Source organism: Leptosomus discolor, chromosome 16 (assembly GCF_034619465.1).
Source record: "Leptosomus discolor isolate bLepDis1 chromosome 16, bLepDis1.hap2, whole genome shotgun sequence".
NCBI classification, from domain to species: Eukaryota; Metazoa; Chordata; class Aves; order Leptosomiformes; family Leptosomidae; genus Leptosomus; species Leptosomus discolor.
Window position 1 is genome coordinate 7610682 of NC_141406.1, and position 19476 is coordinate 7630157.

The following is a 19476-nucleotide window of genomic DNA, read 5'->3' on the forward strand; positions in this document are numbered from 1 at the left end:
CACATAAATGTGAAATCTCCCAGGGAGAAGAGCTACTTTTCAAAATAAAGTCATGCTTTGAATTCTGGGAGAAGCAAAAGGTAGAAAATGGATCTTCTAATTCAAATACATTCTAAAAACCTTCTGAGCGATACTGCAACATCAGCCTACTGCAAGTAGAAGACACAACCTGTTCTTGCACAAAACAGGTATGGAGCTGTGCATCTGGAAGCACGTGTCTAAGGACTGCCCACTGAGAGCGCACCACTGACAGGAAGCTCTCAAGGGAAAGAACTCCCCTAACACAACACACAGCTTTCAGCAAATTCTCACAACTTATGTCACGAATGGTCGATCCCACCAAATACTGGTAATTGAGATCTATTCTCTGAATGACAGCTACTCTCTAGGTTGTCTTAGTGAGACAGGCAACACATGAAAGTGAGGTCTGGTTTCTGCCAGAGCCTCTCTGTTACCTCAAAGGGACACGATGTCTTTCAAAATACTGAACTGATTCTTTGAATCAGTGTTCAAGAGGAGGACTTATGAGGAAGTCAAACCCAGTGCTAGCCCCTTTCACTTCCTAATGTAATATCAAATTGGGCATAACAGCACCCATATGTAGCAATCCTTAGAGCAGAAATTACTTGTCAGAGCAAACCAGTCACCACACATTTGCACAGGAGCTAGTGCTTCCACTGATATGAGGAAGTGAAAAGCACCCACTGAAGAATTTTAAGCAGCGAGTCAAACATTAGATGCAGTGCAAAGAACATAGAGGAACACCTGCAAGAGCAGCGAGAGAGAGACCACTGAGATCCCAACTCTCCCACCAAAGGTGGGACCACCAGGGCAGTGATGCATGCTTATTTGGTTGAGTAGTCAGTCAATTAGGAACCAAGGTATATCTTAACAATTAATGGCTAGCTATGTTTGCACTGTGTGTGCACATTAAACACAGCAAAAGAGTTTTAGTCTTTGCCTGTCTCTACAGCTCAGTTAACGGTCCCCTTGTAAAACAATTTCCCATTGTAAAAAATCCCGTCAGCTCGTACCAGAATGATATTCTGCCATTGCTGTGCTTCAGTTGCACAGAGACCTTCACAGTAAGACACTGGGGAAGAGACCCATGAGGACAGAATATTCCCCCCGAGACACTGCTGAAACCTGAAACAGAGGAGGGCTGTGATATTTCTTGCCTGTTCTTACCAGGTTAACCTTTCACCTGCAGGACTCACTGCTTCCATTTGCCCAACCAGTGATAAACTGGAAATGAAATCACTTTGACAGCTATAAAAGGTCAGTTGTAGAAACAGCATATTTGTTTTTGCTCCGTACCTTACCTACAGCATCTGCTATTCACTGCCATGTTAGCGCATCCACAAAGAAAAAATCAGATTCCTCACTGCAGCAGAACACCGACGATACCTAGGAGCGAGATGCTAAGCCCAGAAGCCCACATCTTACCACAGCACTTGCGAAACTAGATCTTCCAGCTGCAAGAACAGAATCTGGAGGTGATTTTACAAAACTCCTGGGGATGAATTCAGGACATCTGAAATAAGGAGGGAAGGCAAGCTGAAGATGACCTTCCAAGTGCTGTTTGCAAGCATTCGCAAGTGAATGACACCTTATAGTGCTGTGTGAACGGTACAATCAGGAAATAACATATGATAAACTCTGTTACTGGCAATAATTCCTCAGCCTTTCACTCGAAGAAAACCTGACCTCCACTCTATCTGTAAGACCTTGCAGAACACTTATGTCAAGATGTACTGGGTTTTGTCATGCTTTATGAAGGCACGGTGGTAAGTATGCTGTGTTCATGTGCATCAAGTCTCCCTACTGATCTTATCAACACAGATGCACGTGCCAGGGAGAGGCAGCCCTCAAGAGAATTAAGATCTGTTGGTAACTGGTTGTTACTTGAAATACATAGTTGACTTCTCAGTATTGGGATTTTTCTCCACCCCCCCCCCCCCCCCCGCCCCCAACAACAAAAGTAAATTATTTGGCGCATCCCCAAAATAACAATTTCTCACGTCAACCAAACCACACATTTCAGAAATGTGAAATCTTTGTAGTTACATGAATTTTATGACTAAATTGGGAAAGGTTAATAACTTCGCAAATGGAAAAGCCATCAGCAAGTTATGCTTGTGGTCCCAAATGCGCAGGCCTTTGAACAGTGATGCAGATGTCTATCCCACAGAAATACGCTTGTATATTAAAAAGGAAAAAACCCCATGATCTACAGTCCAGGGTCCTTACATGATATGGTGCTACAACTCCAGCATATGGCAACAAATCAAAAATTCTCAGCTATACTAGTTTAAAGGGTATTCCAATTGCCCTCATTACCACTGGCCTTTTACTAACACTGAGTGCTGACCTGAGCTACAGTTGCGTAATCCCCTGCCACAGAAAACTGCTGTTGCAAAGCCAAAGAATATTTGAGATACCTGACGTAACAAAGAGATAACCAATGGCACATGTATTCTTTCCAGGCATGGTTTATTGAAAACACACCAAATTGTTATCCTACATACCTGGTTTCTAACAAGCATTCTACTTGTCTGCGTTATGGAAAGATCCTATAATAATAATCATACATTCTGTCACGGTAACATTTGTTCTATGAAAAGCATAATCCACCTTTTTTTTTTTTTCCTCTCCATACTTGTAAAATCAAACCATTCTAAGTGTTTCAGTTTATAGTACAGTGTAAATACAATGCAAAATCCCACCAGTCTAAACTACAGAGAGAATGTTGAGCAGTATTACAGAAAACACATTGTTGATTTTTTTTTTTTATTCTCCTACCATGAAAATTTTAAGGCACATGATAGTTACAAACACATTAGCTACTAATTACCAGTAAGCTTCTTAGACTAGTTATTTTGTTTTTCTGAACAGTAAGAACCAGATTTGGCAGGCTTTGTAGTATCTGCGCTATCTTCCTCCTCACCTTGGACTTCAGAACATCCTACCCTGATGCAAAACTTAAGACAGAAAAAAAAGGTTCGTAATACCTTCCCCTTAAATGCACTAGATTAGTTACTGTACCAATAGATCAGAGAATTTCTCTGTCAAAGATAAAAACCCACCGGATTTTATCGGAATCAAAACAAAGAAATTTTGCAAGAAACTATGCCTATATAAACACCTTCAAAAACCATGAGAGCACAACTCCACCCCAACAGCACAAAAACGCTGGCTGAAGTTATTGGCACACTAGTTTTCACTGAATGGACAGTTGGACAGCAGAAGAGGCTATAACCACTCTAATGTGCCCATTGGGCTTCTGAAACTTTGCTTGCTCGAAAGGTTTAAGATGTGCACCTCTCTCACAGGTAGCTGAGCCTATTTGCTCAACTTTAAGGCAAGTAGCAGAAGGTAACTCGCCACCTTCAATCTCATAGAACTGCTCTAGGAGTGAAAACTGCTTTGCCCAGCATAAGCCTTGCACGCTAGAAAGCACTACTGAAAACTGCTCCTCAGAGCTGGCAAGAACTTACTCATCTGCTGTAACAAACATGCCACCCTTGATGTGTGACTTAGAGCAAGTCAGCTCCTAGTTCCCAAGTCAGTCCCTTTCACGATGTCTTGGCAACAGACACAAGATTTGCTTTCCTGATACAGACGCATTCAGAATTGGCATGTCTGAGTGCACGAGGGTAGAACTAGGACAGGCAGGTCTTTTGCCCAGAAAACACTGAAGATCAGGACCTATGGCTGCCCAAGCTGTTCTCTGGGGAGCATTTCAAGCTGGCAACACATCTTGAGTTGTCAAGTTACACTTATGGCTAAATTGCTACTTAACTCCAAGACAGAAACAAAATGTCCTAAAGCCTTGCCTTCCCACTCTCCTCCATGGATTCTGCAGCCAGACCAACCAACCTCAGAAGCTGTAAGCACAAGTACAATTGCTCACACACTCAAACTTGATGCTTCTCCAAGGGAGTCTTGACACGCAATGTTTCCTTTAAAACCTCCACAGCTTAGTGAAGATCTTTAGGAGATGCACAAGCCATCTCCCTGTGAAGAAAGTTCTGCAGTAATTACATGCCATCAGAAGTCTCCCTCTCCCCTATGTTATCTCAGCCCTCGCTGGGTCATCAAATTTTCTCCTCCTCTTTAGCAGGAGTCTTGCAACACCATCACTTCCTTCCACAACCATCCCTCCCACTAGAATTTCTGCAGGTAGAAATCTTCTACCCGAGCCCTTTGCAGGCAGATTCCCTCCAGTTTTCACAGTGGAGCCAACAGGAAAAGAGGAGGTCGCATACCTGAGCCCTAAAAAGCACTGCCTGCCTTTTAGCAGGAGACTCTAGACCCTACTGCAGCTTTAGTCACACACACTGCCACTTTCCCTTCTTTACATACAGTCCCTGCTGCCAAAATACAACAATTACAGGTTCATCCACCCACATCCCAGAACAGCTCAAACAGCCGGTCACACTTGTGCCAACGAGGGGAGAGGTAAGGGCAGGTGTAGGCACCCATCTCACCAGTGAGCTCGTGGCCATAGATAAAAGGGACATTAAATCACCAGACCTGGTTCAAAGTATCTTGCTTTGGACTTCAGCTGGTGGGCTGATAATACAAGGCGGTTAAGTCCCACATGCAAGTCACCTCCCCAATCCATTTTCCTTCCTCAATATCCAAACAACAGTTTGTTGAGAAGAAAAAAAAACATAGCAATGTAAATGATGGGTTATTGCTACATACTTGTGAATTTGTCATTATTGTAAGGCATGGGAAGGGCAGGGGTAAGACGCGAGATTCCCAAGGGAAGTCTTGGCCCACGGACTTGGTATTTGTCTTCTTGATATACCATCCTTTGCTTTTCTGCAGCAATAAACCAGGTTGTCAGCTCACAACTACGCTGGCTGCCATGAACGCTTACCCCCAGGAAAACAAAGAACAGCTTGCTACAATGACCCTGGGCAGGCAACGCCATCTAACCTGACAGGGAGGTTTGCTTATCACAGGATTCAGTGTAAATATAAAAAGGACTTTTGGGGGAAAGCGGGATAGGGTCTGAATTTGCTTCTTGAATACTCCTCGGTCTTGTTAGCCCACTAATGATACAGACCAAAGTAGATTCCAATCCAGATTTCGAGTGTCCCTTTAGTGCCTCACTGAGAGCCATGCGATAGGAGGTCATGGACATAACTGGCCCCTAGTCAACTCACTTTCCCCTTCCTGCAGTTTTCTCTGTTGACCTCTTGCTGGCTTTGAAATATCTGTACAGTAACTAAATCACAAAGTCTTAGCAGAGACTCCTTTCAACAGTCAGGTCTTTATTTTAAGTGAACTTTTGCTCAGACTCCTTTGGTAGATATATGGTTTGAAGTAGATCAGGGACAGACTGACAGCACGGCCCTTCTCTTACACTGTTCTACAGCTACAAAGCAGGTTCCATTGCTAATTACTGAACGTTTTTAAAAAAATCCTTTCATATACAAAAAGAATACACCAAGTACATAACCAAAAGTGATATAAAACTCTTCTCTGTAGCTTGGTTAAAAGGGTCTCCGCGTATTGGCAGAACAAGTATGAAAAGAGCACCATTGATATAATATACAGTCAGACTATGTATCTGGTTTCATTGCCACACTTTATGTCTACACACAGAGAGACACTGCCCCGACACAGATAACCACAGATGTATCTCTTTGCTTTCCTTTGATCCGCTGAGCATCTTTGGCCCAACAGGACACTCTTGTGGGTAAAAAACCAAATCTTTGCTATCTTAATTTGCTCCAAGCAGCTTCAACCTTCCCCAGGATCCAGAAGTGACCACTGCAACGTACACGGAAGATGAGGGTCAAAAGGGAGGGTGCAAAGGAGCACATGTATCATCCAAATCACTGACAGCTTCTGGCATCAGTCTTTTTCCCTGAATCAACAAATGCTTCCCTCTCCTGCAAACTACTTTATGTGGTTTTGTTAACCTATCCTCTGCACAACAATATATATATATAGATATATAGATTTTTTTATTATTTATTTATATATATGTATTCATGTCAAATTTTTAATATACTTAAGAAGATACAAAGCTCTTGGTACTTGCTTTTTTTTAAGTTTTTAAATTTTTTTTTACAAAAATTTTAGATGTTTACTATTACAGTAATATTCTGGGGGAGGTGAGGTTGTTGGATATTTCCCCTTTTTAATTACAAAGGAAATGGCAGGCACTGAAAACAGCAAATGATGGTTGCTAGATTCAAAAAATGTGCTTTCCAGTCACATCACTTTTAGGAGCTTGTTTGAAACTAAACGTGGCAATCCAAGAACAGTGGCAACCAAATAAAATCAGCAAAAGTCCTCTGATGCTACTAGTGAGACATTTGCTTCCTATTCTTATCTGCTGCCCTCCCTTGACCAATGCCTGGAGAAAATCAGTGATCTGAAGTCATTTAGCTTATGGCATCACCAGATACCATATATGCAGAGTACGGTCTTGCAAGGTAAAAATTCCCCCTTACACAAAGCAGGCCTTGGCATCTTAAGAGGAGAACCGTTGCACGAGGGTGATTTTCACACCAAATGAAGTATGTAATCTGAAAACAAAACCAAAGGAACACAGAAATGATGATGATTTAAAAAATGCCAAACCAGTTCCCTTTGTGGCATTTTTCATCACGATCTAGAGCCCAAAGCAAACATGGATCCAACAGTGATAAATTTACCATCAAATGTAAGCGACAGACCCATCCAAAATTTATAGCATATTCAAAATAAGACGTCCTATGAAAAAACTCCTATTTTCTTTCAATATCTTAACAGCTATGGCAAAAGAAATTGTTAATCATCATCAACGCAACACTGGTACATTTGAAATATAAAAGCTCCTTATTGCAACCTTTGAGAACAAGAAAATAAAAAGCCAGCCAACTCCATTTCTCAGCATAGATTTCTGAACCAGGGACACCAAAACCTTCAATAAACTGCTTTTCAATACGTGGAAATAAAAACAGAGCCATTACAGAATTCAAAAGGCAGAAGTATTGTACACCAGATTATAATGATAATATAGCACTGTGATTGATATAGCTTACTCTAAAAGCAGATTATACAGCTTGCATCAATTTTGTCATCCACTCCCCAGTTCATTTGACCAGTGTTTAATAGTTTTTCTTCTTCATTTTCTCCCTTCATTGAAATGCAATAAACTCACTCAATGTTCCTGCACTTGCTGTGGAAATAATAAAGAAAACCTAAACATTTTTCAAAAAGCCTTTAAAAATGTTAGATTCACAGTTCAAAAGAAATCCCCCAAAACAAAAACCAAAACAACGAGCCCCTAACCAGAAAAGTGCTATTATCTTCATAGCTACACCTACGATGTTATTTCAAATATTCTGCAGTTTCTTTTTCACTTGTGAAGCTGTCGTCTTTGCTGCCGTGTGACCTTCACTTCTCATACTTGGCACCATCCACACATAAGAGTCAGCTAAGAACGCAGCAGCTAGATGGAAGCCTGGATCCTATTTTCTTGCAGGAGTGGGAGGGCGGGGGAGGTGGCGGCTATTTGTGGCGGGAATGTAACTGAGTTAAAAAGCAAATTGTCTCGCTGTAAGGCATGGTGCTCCAGGGTTGGCAATGGCAGTCAGTTGTGTTTTCTCCCCACATCCTCCTAGAATCTGCAGCCCGGTCAGTGATGCAGCGCCCCCAAATCCGAATGGCAGTGGTGACTGATGAGATCCTCTGTGTCGATTCAATGTTTGTTTCTCCCCCTCAATTAAAAAAAATGTGGTCGGACTCTAGCCCTGCAAAATAAAGTCAAAACTGATTAATACCAGCAAGTAATATGACCTTGGTGGTCTCCATCACCCACTGGTAGGACAGTGACTAGAAACACCAACCCAACCCCAGTATACGGGTTCCTTGAAGGGTATGACTGGGAGAAAATGAGCACAGCCTTCATTTTTCAAAGCCTGTACCCCACCTGTAAGCCTTCACTGCTCGGAGATGAGCGCAGGAGTGAAGCATATGGGCACTACACACATACGTTCCTTTACCCCTGCCCTTTGGCTGGGCCAACAAGGCTGACCAGGCAGTGCCGACCAGCTGTAGGATGCCAACGGTGCCAGTGCCCGCTCCATGGCTACATAAGAGTACCTGGAAGTGTTGAATTCCAACCCAGGAACAGAATCAATCTGTAAACACTTAGCTCTTAGACTAGACTAAATGAAGAAGGAGGGGGAAAAAAAATAATCCAACACCACCACACAAAAACATACAGGAGTTTTCTCTCCCACTAACGCAAGTGTTTTCCATGTAGAATTATGGGAGTGAATGGTGCTTTGGAATTTGGGCCTTAAAGGCCTGCTGTCCACTCTGATGGGAAAGTTGCCCAGTGCCTTCACAACAGTCACTAAGATTTTCCTTTAGTCATAGCCAGGTGCACAAAACCTGCTGTTCCAAACATAGCGTCACATCTGATGAGTGCCAGAAGGTATAACGGGGGTAGAGGGCTGTCTAGCAAGACAGCAGGAGACAGATTAGCAGTGGCAGGAGCAAAGAAAGGCCAGTGACATTACTGAGGAACTTGGCACGTGGCAAAGGCACAGAACAAGAAAGCGACAAAAAGGCACCTTTCTTTAGCAACGGGGAAAAAAAAAAAAAAAGGAATTGAGAAGTGGGAGTTGTGGGTCAACATTTATTGTGTAACCAAAATCATCTCTCCTTGCAAAGTAACTTGTGCACAGCCAGCAGCTTTCCTGCAGATGTGCAGGGCTGCGTAATTCAGGGGAACCTTAGGGGACATCCATGAATAGTCAAGGATATGCTTTTCCTTAAGTCTCAGGCTAATCCTTAGAATGCACATAGAGGGAAAAAATGGCTGGAAGCAGGAACACACTATTCAGATTAATTCCCATGGCCTAACAGCAGAAATCTTTCACATTTCAGCTGACAACTGATCATTCACAATATCAATTTTCCGTCTGGCTATTTGACAGGTTATTTTTTAATCAAACAGTGGTGTTTGATTGCACTCCATTAAAGACACACTGAATAATATAACCACTTTTTTTTTTTTTCAAACGTATTTCCATTTGTCTGAAAGGACTCAGTTAGCAGTTAGCCTTGAAGAGATTCCACAGCAATACAGATCATGCACGAGACAAGTTAATCACTAGCACCAATTACCATTAAAAGGACCTACCATGCATGCAAATTAGACCCAGGAGTCAACAGGCTGGGGTTTAATGTCACGGGCATCCACCAGATTCACCGAAGCCCTGTTACTCCTGTTAATGTTTTTCCTATTTGTGTCATTCTGCAGCAGAGGGTGAGGAGTTAAAGGCAAAATAGAGCGGATTAATCAAACAAAACCACCAAACAAGTCAGCTTAAGGAAGCACAAGGGAAAATTAGTGGTAGAGAAAGAAACAAGATCAGCAAAGGCACAATACTGACAAAAGCATCTGCAACAGCCAAAAGGCTGCATTTCCCTGCCATCATTTTTCACAATTCTCCAACCACTCTTGAGCCTCAGAGCCATGGTTATCAAACAGCTCACATGCCAGAAGACCCCACAGATACATTTCTGTTTCACTGCACAGCAAGAAGGATGAGTAGCAGCTACTCAGCTCTGCCCAACGGAGGGCATGGCAGCGCATACCTTCGGTGTGTACAACACGCTGATTCAGGCTACCCTCTGCCTTTAAAACCAAGAGGCACCCCAGACTATAGGAGCCATTGTCAAGGCAAAATGTTTTTTCTCTTTTTATCATGAAAGCAAAGTGGCCGCTCACTGAACTCTGGGTCGTGCTTCACTTCAGCCATATACTGGAGTTTGGGCTGCTTGATGGGATTTTGAGGGTTGTATCAAACCACGTTAGTGAGCTTTGAGTGGCAAAAATAACAAGTATTTGTTAATTTTCCTGCCTTCGCTTATTTTCCTTAGAAAGACATTTTCTGTCAAGCTCCTATTGATCAACGTTCTTATGGCACTTGGTGCATCCATTCCCACTGCATCCTTGCAAAACTTATTAGAACTGTGATGAGGGAACTGGAAAGTTTATTCTGTTGACGCTGGTTCACGCAGGGCCATCTCTTGCACTGGAGCAGGGGGGCACACTGCATGACTTGAGTGATGAGCTCAGTTTCATCACTTCCAAAAACAAGTGAGAGAGCACAACCACATCCACCAAAGAGTCTAACTGGCAGCCTCCAACAGGGTGCAGCTATAGCCAGAACTGGCAAACTGAAGAGAGTCATCTGTGCTTAAAAAACGTCCGGCTGGATTGAAGCCATTCTCCAGGGTACACCTTCACAGAAAGGCAAGGCATAGCAGGAAACGCATGAGCAGACAAGTTAATATAGGCAGACTGATGCAGCAGGACATCTTCCTAATTCATGATCTATGGAAATATTTTTCTCCAAATCACATTTTTATTTCCCTTGTTCAATAATAGTAGGTTTCCTTTCAATTGACTGAAGTTTAATTGTTTCCACTCAACATGAATCACCTGGATTTTCTGATAGTATCAGCAACGTGCTGAAGGTTATTAAGGACAGCCTTTTGCAGACTAACAACAGTGTTTCCTACCACTGACTCATGTTTCAATGAATCCTCCTCTTCCTCCTCAAAATTACTTCCCCAGCAGAAAACACAAGCTTGTTTTGAGGCTAGAGAGAACTGACGGCCACAGCATTAATCAACTTTTTAAGAGGTACAGCAATGCAACAGAAATTACACGGAGCCTACTAAGCCACGTTTGAACACAACCCACAATACAAAGAGCTCTGTGAAGTCAGATTGTCCAAGTTTGCTTTTAGAAGGCACCCACATAACTACGTTTGTCTCTTTTCCCTCTCTGTCTCCTTGGCCCATGCCTATAGTTCACCGTCAGGACTGTGAATGAGCGCTGCCGAAACACTGTTCACCATACCGCTGTGACACAGGCAGACAAGCTCACACCTACTGCGCATGGTGAAACCAATACAGCAGCGTGACGGTTTGAAGTGACTATTCTCAGAACAAATTCTGAACGCACTTACACACTTTGGGGCTAGGGAATGCGGTCTGTACGAGGGTGACAGAACAAACACTTTCTATTTTTACAACCTCATCCATTCACAAGAATACAGCGATTGCCTGCATTTGCTCCTGCACTGGAAAGCACCATTTTGTTTTTATTTCTAGCTAGCCAAGTGCTAAGTTACAAAATAGTGCCTTTATCTAAAAAAAATAAAAGCCCTTTACAGCCCCCTGGTGAGTAACTACTCTATATTTCTTGCTGAGGACACTGGGCTTCCTTTCTTTTAAAGGCACTAACTAGCATTCAGCAGTAAAGAGGAAGCTCACTTTTAAAGGCTCTTTCTCCGAGGCATCCCCGGTGTTATCGCTGGTCTTGTATTTGCGCTCCTTGTCCCGGTGATCGATGGTGGAGTACCCATCTGAGGAGAAATAACATGACAGTCAGGCACGAAGCACAAATAAGAGCAGAAACAGAGCTGATGCAAGCAGAATTCTTCAGCAAAGAAACAGGAAAATAAACCATCACAAGCCCACAATGATGGCAGCCTGCTTCTCGCATGTGCTCCAGCTCTGAAATTTCATTTCTACCAGCTTAAAATGAAACAGAAAAGCCCTCTTTTTGTATCACTGCCAGATGCTGGCACTCATTAGCAAGCAGCACTGTTTTCATCCCAGCCTGCTGCACTTTTTAGCGTGCTTAAGGAAGGCAGCAAGTTGTCATCTTGCGCCCTGTGGCTAATGAGCTCCAAATTCAGCCCAAATCCTGTGTTCCTTGCTTAGCAGCCTGATTAATTGGCTGTGTTCGTTCTCGGAATGCTCTGCAGCATGTTCCCACTCTTCCTGAGCCCGACTACTAGCAGGACACGACAATAATTTGGAAAAGTCCCCTTCAGAGCACTGAGAAAAAGGGCCTGTCGAGTTGGGAGAAATCTGATGCAAGCCCTGCTGTGCTTGGACTGCTTTTCATTACAAAGTAGCACCTGTTGGTGCTTTTTCTCCTGACAACTAAGAAACAATATGAAAGCATGAGGAACACAGGGAAGGAAAGGGGGAGAGGGTTTTACAAAGAGGTGGCTCTAATTATTTCAGAACCTTTGCTTTGAATCATTGTCAGCCAATGCAAATCTTAATTTACTTTCCTGATGCACCAAATTTCCCTCATTATCAGTGACAAATAGATTCTCTCCTGCTCTGCTTTGACAGCATCGTAAACTGCAGTAGATGTCACTCAAATTTATAGCTCCCTGCAGGCTTTTGTTTTCCCCTATGTGATTGCAGGATCATTAATGCTTTCATGTCCTGACAAACTGGGTTCTTTGAATATCACAAAGAGCTTTTACATAAACTATCAAAATCCTCCTCTCTTCGTTCATTACTTGCCTGCAACAGGTCATTAAGAAAAGTCAGTGATGTTTTTTGTGGGGTTCCTGTGGCATACAGAGGCACTGTTTGCCCATGCGACAAAAGCAGACGCAGATAGAGCGACTGGTACCAAACACAGTCGCAGAGCAGGGCCCTAAACAATGTTTATGCTGGCCACGGCCAGGTTAGCTTTAAAAGAGCTGTTGCTTTCCCATGTATCTCACGAATCACAAGTGCCCACAGACGTGCAACAAGCACATGATGTAGCATATATTTATGAGATCATGGATAGTAACAGATTATTTACCCACGCTGCCTAAAAGTAACTAAAGAATTTTGGATGTGTACACGTAGTACACAGAAAATAACTGATACACAGGGCTTTACTTACAATTTTTTGTTAACAATGAAAATGCCTAACATTCTTGGCTATTCCTTTTGAATAAAAAAGAAAAAACCTAAAGCCTGCCAGCTGCCTCCAGCTACCCAGCCAGCATTTGTGGAGGAACGCATGACAAATAATTCTTCAAATGACAGGCATGAATACAGCTAGTAAGTCATATCCTAATCTAAAGATTCATCATTTTTTTAGGAGTAAGGAGTTCACACAGGTATGTATTTCAATGACAGAAACATGCTGACTCCCCCCTTGATAAAATCAAACTCACACCAATGAGTGGTTACTTTTTACTATCTAATATTAATTATACTCAAAATGGTGTAAGGGATCACTTTGCATTCTTGTAGTGCCATTATCATGGGTGATCCACAAACATTTTCAAAATTAATTGCCAAGATACAATTTAACCTAGCCCCAGAAAGCAACACCTACTAAGTGAAGTATGGCAGCTGTGATACTTCCCAGGGAGCAAGGTTGGAAGTAAGGACTGTAATCACAAAAAACTAAAACCACAACAGAACTTTAATACTACTAAAAAAATCCCCCATGCTTAGCCAGGACAGCAGCGACAGGAAGATCAAGATTTTTGCACAGTGGCAGTAATCTAACAACAACGAACAGTCAAATTTTTCTTCCTATCTAAGTTCCAAGATATTTTGCAATTCGAACTGTCAGCCCACTGGTGTGTGGTCTGCATGCTAACGGTGCCGCACACACCAGCACTAATGGATTATGTGTTTCTAAAAACCACACACTGTGCTATGACTCTGTCAAGATAAGCAGCAGCGGAGATAGGAAGTTCATGGCCTGACCTAACAAAATGAGAAATACCTTGAAGGGGGCTGCATCAGAGAAGGAACACCTCAGTGCCCCAAGGACCATGGCTCTCCAAAGTAATTAGAAAATACTGCTTCTCCCATGTTACAAATGAATTCTAAAAAGTGATCAGCATTAACTTTGTTTCTGTGGCATAAAGGAGACCTATACAGCTCTTACTGCTCCAAGGCAGAGGAGCATTATTCTGAGTTATACAATCGAATGTATAGACTAAGGTTAGAAGCACGTCCCATTCTTGGCCATTTACTCCCCTCTCTCAACTTTCTGCTTGTTGCCTTCTGTACTGCTTCACTGAGTATCTCCCATTCACTCTGCAGCAACATTTTTATGTCATCACAGATTACAGGATCAAATGCCTGCTGAGTGTCAGTCCATCCGTGCCCTCGCACAGCTCTCAACTTGCATCTGAACTATGTATCTCTAGTCTGAACAATTCTCAGCTTACACATGCTCATGTGACTGACTGTAGGTTAACTGAGGCACAGATACAGTTTTAGAGAAGTCACGAATTTGGCATATAGCCTTGAGATCACAGTTCTGCTGCTTCTACAGACAGCTCAGGGTCACAGCCACCCTCAGGCAGCACTGTGACAGTAAGCATTGATGATCTTCAGATTACTTGGTGCAGAGTTACTTGCCTGGAGCTGATGAGGTCTGACAGACCATCTCTGCACTGGGCTGTCTAGTGCACCCCCCAGTAACTCGTAATACATGTCTTCTTCCATCTCCCAGGACATCTGTGCTCCACCCAGGCCTTCCCATTGCTCTAGACAGCAGGAATCTGACTGGTCTAGTACTGCCAGCTGATGGGGAGCATATGTTTCTGCCACCCTAGCCACACTGATAGTGAATTAATTTCTTTTATAGAGAAGGATGACCCTCACAGCACTAACAAGCTGAGATACCAATAGCAATTTTCTTTTTGCAATCTTGAAGAAGAGTGTACATGGGTTAACAGTAAAGGCCCAGCACCAAGACAGCCGGACCCTGATAAAAAGGGGCAACAGATGAGCGGCAGACAGGCGGTGATGTTCTGGAACAAGCAGTCTTGTACGCTGCAGCGGAGCAGGATGAACGCTCTGGGCTGGAAGGATCTGGCTGGACAGGTGGGTACCTCTAACGTGTGTGGCATGGAAACTCACTGAGTTCTGTGCTGGCACACTCTAATGTGTTTGAGGCAATTACAGTTCTCTACCAAAGCAGTACAGCAGAAAGGTAACTATGCAACGGGGAAGCGTGTAAATTAAATCAAATGGACAACATAAAGCTGGAGACAGAAGATAATTCTCTAAAAGACAGTGAATATAAAGATCTTGGGGTGAGTTAAGTCAGAAATAGGAAAGCAAGAGAAAACGTGCAACTGAAAAAAGAGCACAGGACTTTCTCCAATAAAAAGATAAATGGGAAGCCAAACAACTTTCTTTGGTACTTGGTCACACATTTTGTTTGCAAACATAAGTGAGGTCAGTCTCTCCTGGAGATTCAATGTAGAGTATGTGGGGATACAACCAAACTGCTTACTGGTGGTACAAGCCCAGAGGACTGCACGTTGATGTTCTGCTCCTTATATCTGCCAGTTCACTCCAGAGTGGAAAAAGAACAAAAACTCCAGAATACAACAGTCCACAACGAAGTTAAAAATCAGAAAATATAGTCTAGAGCAGCAGTAAGTATGCCCATAAGACAACAAACACATGGCATTTGGAAGAGCCTGAAGGAAACACATGAAGTACTAAATTGTTATTCCAGTTCCTTGGAATTAAGGACAGTAAACTGGATACATTAATTTAGTCCCTCCTCAGTTGACCTCCGAAACAGCACAGCCATACTGTAGTTAAAAAGCACTCAAGAGCTGGGGTCAGGAAAACTTTGACACATTTCATCTTCTAATAGTGATAAAAAGGATTGGAGAACAGCCCAGGAAATCTGTGATGTGGTACATATGCTGTTAATTTGCATTTAATTTTGTACTCAGAGCTGTATCAGTAACTCCTGAAAGCATAAGGCAACAATTAATATGGAGACTATAAACAATCAGCACTGCCCATACTGCAGCACCTGCTAGCACACAGCTATCCTGCCAGGCAATCTTCTCTGAAGTTATTTTCTTCCACTGTGAGAACAAATGTTTCAGTGTTCCCTTAGGCAAAATACACAGGGACAGTTGATTCATGGCAGGTGGCATCTCATTTTTCTAATACAAAAGGTAATATATACCTGCTGTTTTCACTTCTGAACATGCTTGGCTTTCAGCTTCGTTCTAACTTGCTATTTTTTTCAGCTACAATCACAAATAGCAGTATATCAAACTGTTTGATTAGGAGGCATTAATACGGGTATTTAAATAAAAATAACGTCAACTGGAAGTAGTAAAGCAAATTCCCAAGAGACCACACAGAACCTTTATGTACCCCAGTAAAGAAAAAGAAATCCTCTACAGGTCTTAAAATACAGCGCTTATCAATCTCAAAGCACTTCATTAGGTGGCTGTTCTCAGTCTACAGGAAAAGCCAGATGCAGGCAAGTGAAAGGGGAAGCGGGAATAGCAGCACACACACTAACTTGTCTTTGGTCTTACCTACATTAAACAAAGGCAGAACGGATTTAAACACAAGCGTTACAGTGAAGTAAATTTTCAACTCTTCTTTTTTTTTTTTTTTTTCCTTTCCCTTCTGAATCCCCAGACTTCCAGATCCATAACAGGGAATGCAGCTGCCTCAAGGGCCAGAGACTAGAATGAAAGCTAGGTCAGCGTATCTCCATTATATGCTTAAAGTAGTGGAGAAATTGGTGTGTACACTCTACATGTATTTAAAAAAAAAAAAAAAAAGAAAAAAAAAAGAAAAAAAGACAGGGGGAGTGGGGGGGGAAGACAACGACCAATCTTTTGTAAGGTAATGTTCTGTTTTTAAATGTCAGCTTTATCCATCCGAAAGAATACCACCTAGAGAAATAGCTGAACTTTCCCGTGAGTGACAGTGTGCTCTATTGAAACAGACAGAGGGTTTGATCTATGACTGAATTTACCTGGGCCAAGTTCATCCATAGGTATCATATCACGACTCCCAGATTTCTCGTTATCTATAAAACAGAAACATTGAAAGGACCTGAGTTACATTTGCTTGTCTCAAGACCTGGTAGTTTTAAACTAGTCACAGGACCTGAGAGGTCCATGAAGTGCTAAACACAGACACTACTGTAACAAAACCCCAAACTATTCAACTGTTATCCATTCAGAAAGGGAAGTTTGATTTAAGCTCTCCAGAGAGCACATGTAATCCTTGTATTTTCTGCTTTGGCACTGTAATATAGAACTCCCCCTCTCCAAGTGATAACAGAAACCACAATTCTGCTTTGGACTACCTTCCGCTATTAACAAGCTTCTCTCTGGTCTCTCCAGAATAGAAGAGAAAGAAAATAAGTAAGGATGCAGCTTCACATGGCACACAATCCAGTCTAGCAGCCTGCTGAGCCAACAGAAAGCTAACCCACAAAGAAAACAAGAAGTTTATTGTCAGATCAGCAAACTGACCCAAGCCATCCTCTGTCTGCATAGTCTGACAGATTTGATCAAAGACAGGGAAGGTGGAAACAGGCAAGGCAGTGTGGGGCTGTCTGTTCTGCAGTAATCTGCAGTTAAACCTGGTAAAGTGCAACATGGCAAACTCTGCCACAGGAGACTACAGATTTCTAAAAAAGAAATTTTGACATCAAGGGTTAGAAACTAGAACCAGATTCAGAGACAAAGTAATCATAATGAAACTAAAGCTGGAGCTACACCAGTGTTGGTACGGCTGCCTCAGGCCTCATGAACAAGGACAGACAGGTTTAGCTAGTGTTTGATAAACCATCTCCAACAAAAACCCCCTGCACAGTAGAGGAAGGAGCACTGCCAGCACAGGCACACATATTTAGAAAGGAAAAGACTCCAGCACTGAGTAGGGGTAAGGCCAAGCCAACTGCCTGGCTGAAGGCTAGATTTATTAACATACGACGTTGTCAAACAAGGCTGTTCCCCTCTTTCAAAGTTCCATGTCGAGCCTATCCCAAATTCTCTCAGGAAGATTTAACTGCTTGTTAAAACTGATGTTGCCTACAAGTTGAGAAAACAACATTAGTAGTATACATTTCACAAGGAAAGGAATATTATCCATATCTAGCTAATAGGAACGATAATTTCAGAACTGTGGGATAAAAAGCACCACATAAATAATACATTTTTTACCCCCTCACTGCTGGCCCTATCACTCCCATAACCCAGATGCGGCAAATCCAGAAAACAAGCAAACAAAGCACAACAGGAAAAGTGATAAACAGCAGAACTGACCTTGACTTTTATCCACCAGAGGCAAAGTGCTGTCATCATAGCCAGACCTGCCAGCAGTACCTTTGGAACCCTTTGGAGTTGCAGAAACAGACTACAAGGAAAAAAAAAATTTTTAAAAAAATTTGCATAAATATGAAATTGCTACTCAGGGAAACTGAACAAGAAAAATAAACCAACAGTATGGAGAGACACCATGGAACGCTGCTAAGCCCCCCTTTCTGTTGATAATACAGCACTGCAGTGTTTTTTATTTTCATATAGATTTGTTGATGGAATATTTTTCTTGTTATCTAAATGGTAGCATTGTGGGTCTGTAAAAGGAGCTCAACCTTTATCACAAGGAAAGATGAGGAGGCTGCATGTCAAGAACAGGTGGCTGTCCTACACTGCTAGATGGAATGTTTTGAGTAAGAGACAACTGAGAAAAGACATGCTAATCGTTCCTCCAGTAAAGCACAGGCGTTTGGCCTATACATCCAAACATGTATGGCATACATCCAAACCCTCAAGAGCTACATTTCACAGACCACTGAAAAACATACCCAGCAAGTATATGCACGATGCTGTGACTGAACAGATTACGGTACATTGCTCTATCACCTAGAAGAACAGAATCAAAGCCCACAATCTATTGGACTTTAGTATTAGACTAAGTTAGGACATCTTCCACTCAGGCATTTCCATAACTACTAACTAAATCTAAGACCCAGCATCTTTACCTGGAAATGTGATTTGTTCCACCCATCCTTCTGCAGGGCATTTCGTAGCTCTTTATAGCTCCAGATCATCTGAAGAACGTGAGATGCTGCTTTTGTTTCTCTGGGAGACTGGCTGATTTGCAAGATAAAATTAGAGCTTTAGTATCAAACAATGTAAGACTACCCATATGCTGACTCCTTTGCACCAAAACAATATCCAGAAGATACAGAATACTCCATATAAAGCTATTCTTTAACTTTTAAGCTATAGGATGTAAGTGAAATCATTCAGTGACTTCTTCATATCTATAGGTATTTGTTGACAAAAAAAACCTCCAAAAAGCTGTAAATTGCGCAGATTTATGGCTTTTCACATGTATTGCTGGGCAAGCACTGAAGCCAGGGTGACTCTTTTGTCTTCCAGTTGTCATTAACAAAAGATGGATTCCATTGTACCTGGATTTATTTAGTAAAAAAACAACCCACAACACCAAAACCAATTTCTAAGGCACTTTTTAACCTTCACCCCAACTTACATATATTCCTCACAATCCAATGAAGTTGCTTCGTGGTTTAGAATACCTTACTAAGCAATTTGGGTCAGCAAAAAATAAGCTATTTTTAAACAGGAAATTAAATTTTATCCATTCCTTACTAAGTCAACCCACAAGCACCCTCTATAAAATAAGAGCAGGCTAGATTCTTGGTTGGCTGTTATGTTTCATAACCATGCAAGCCTACAAAGTCTTCAGCTTCTCTCCCAAAAGTTTTCAGCAAATACACCTATAAAGAAGCTCATGTCTAATTGGCTGAACTACATGAAAGAAACTTCCCTCTAAAGTAGTCAGAACACAGTTTTCAACCAAACTGCA

At 42.1% G+C, this 19476-nt stretch overlaps 1 protein-coding gene across 4 annotated transcripts in view; it reads right to left on the reverse strand.

Annotated features, from left to right (window-relative positions):
* Window positions 1-9172: 9172 nt before the first annotated feature.
* The window catches only part of ARVCF (ARVCF delta catenin family member), a 166541-nt gene continuing 156237 nt past the window's right edge, over window positions 9173-19476 (reverse strand). For all 4 annotated transcript variants that reach the window (XM_086474431.1, XM_086474430.1, XM_086474429.1 and 1 more), the window contains 5 exons: window positions 18626-18737; window positions 17907-17997; window positions 16607-16660; window positions 11308-11399; window positions 9173-9274 (listed from right to left, as the gene is read on the reverse strand). In XM_086474431.1, coding sequence (XP_086330557.1) covers window positions 9173-9274; window positions 11308-11399; window positions 16607-16660; window positions 17907-17997; window positions 18626-18737 — 451 coding nt within the window. The remainder of the gene's footprint in view (window positions 9275-11307; window positions 11400-16606; window positions 16661-17906; window positions 17998-18625; window positions 18738-19476) is intronic.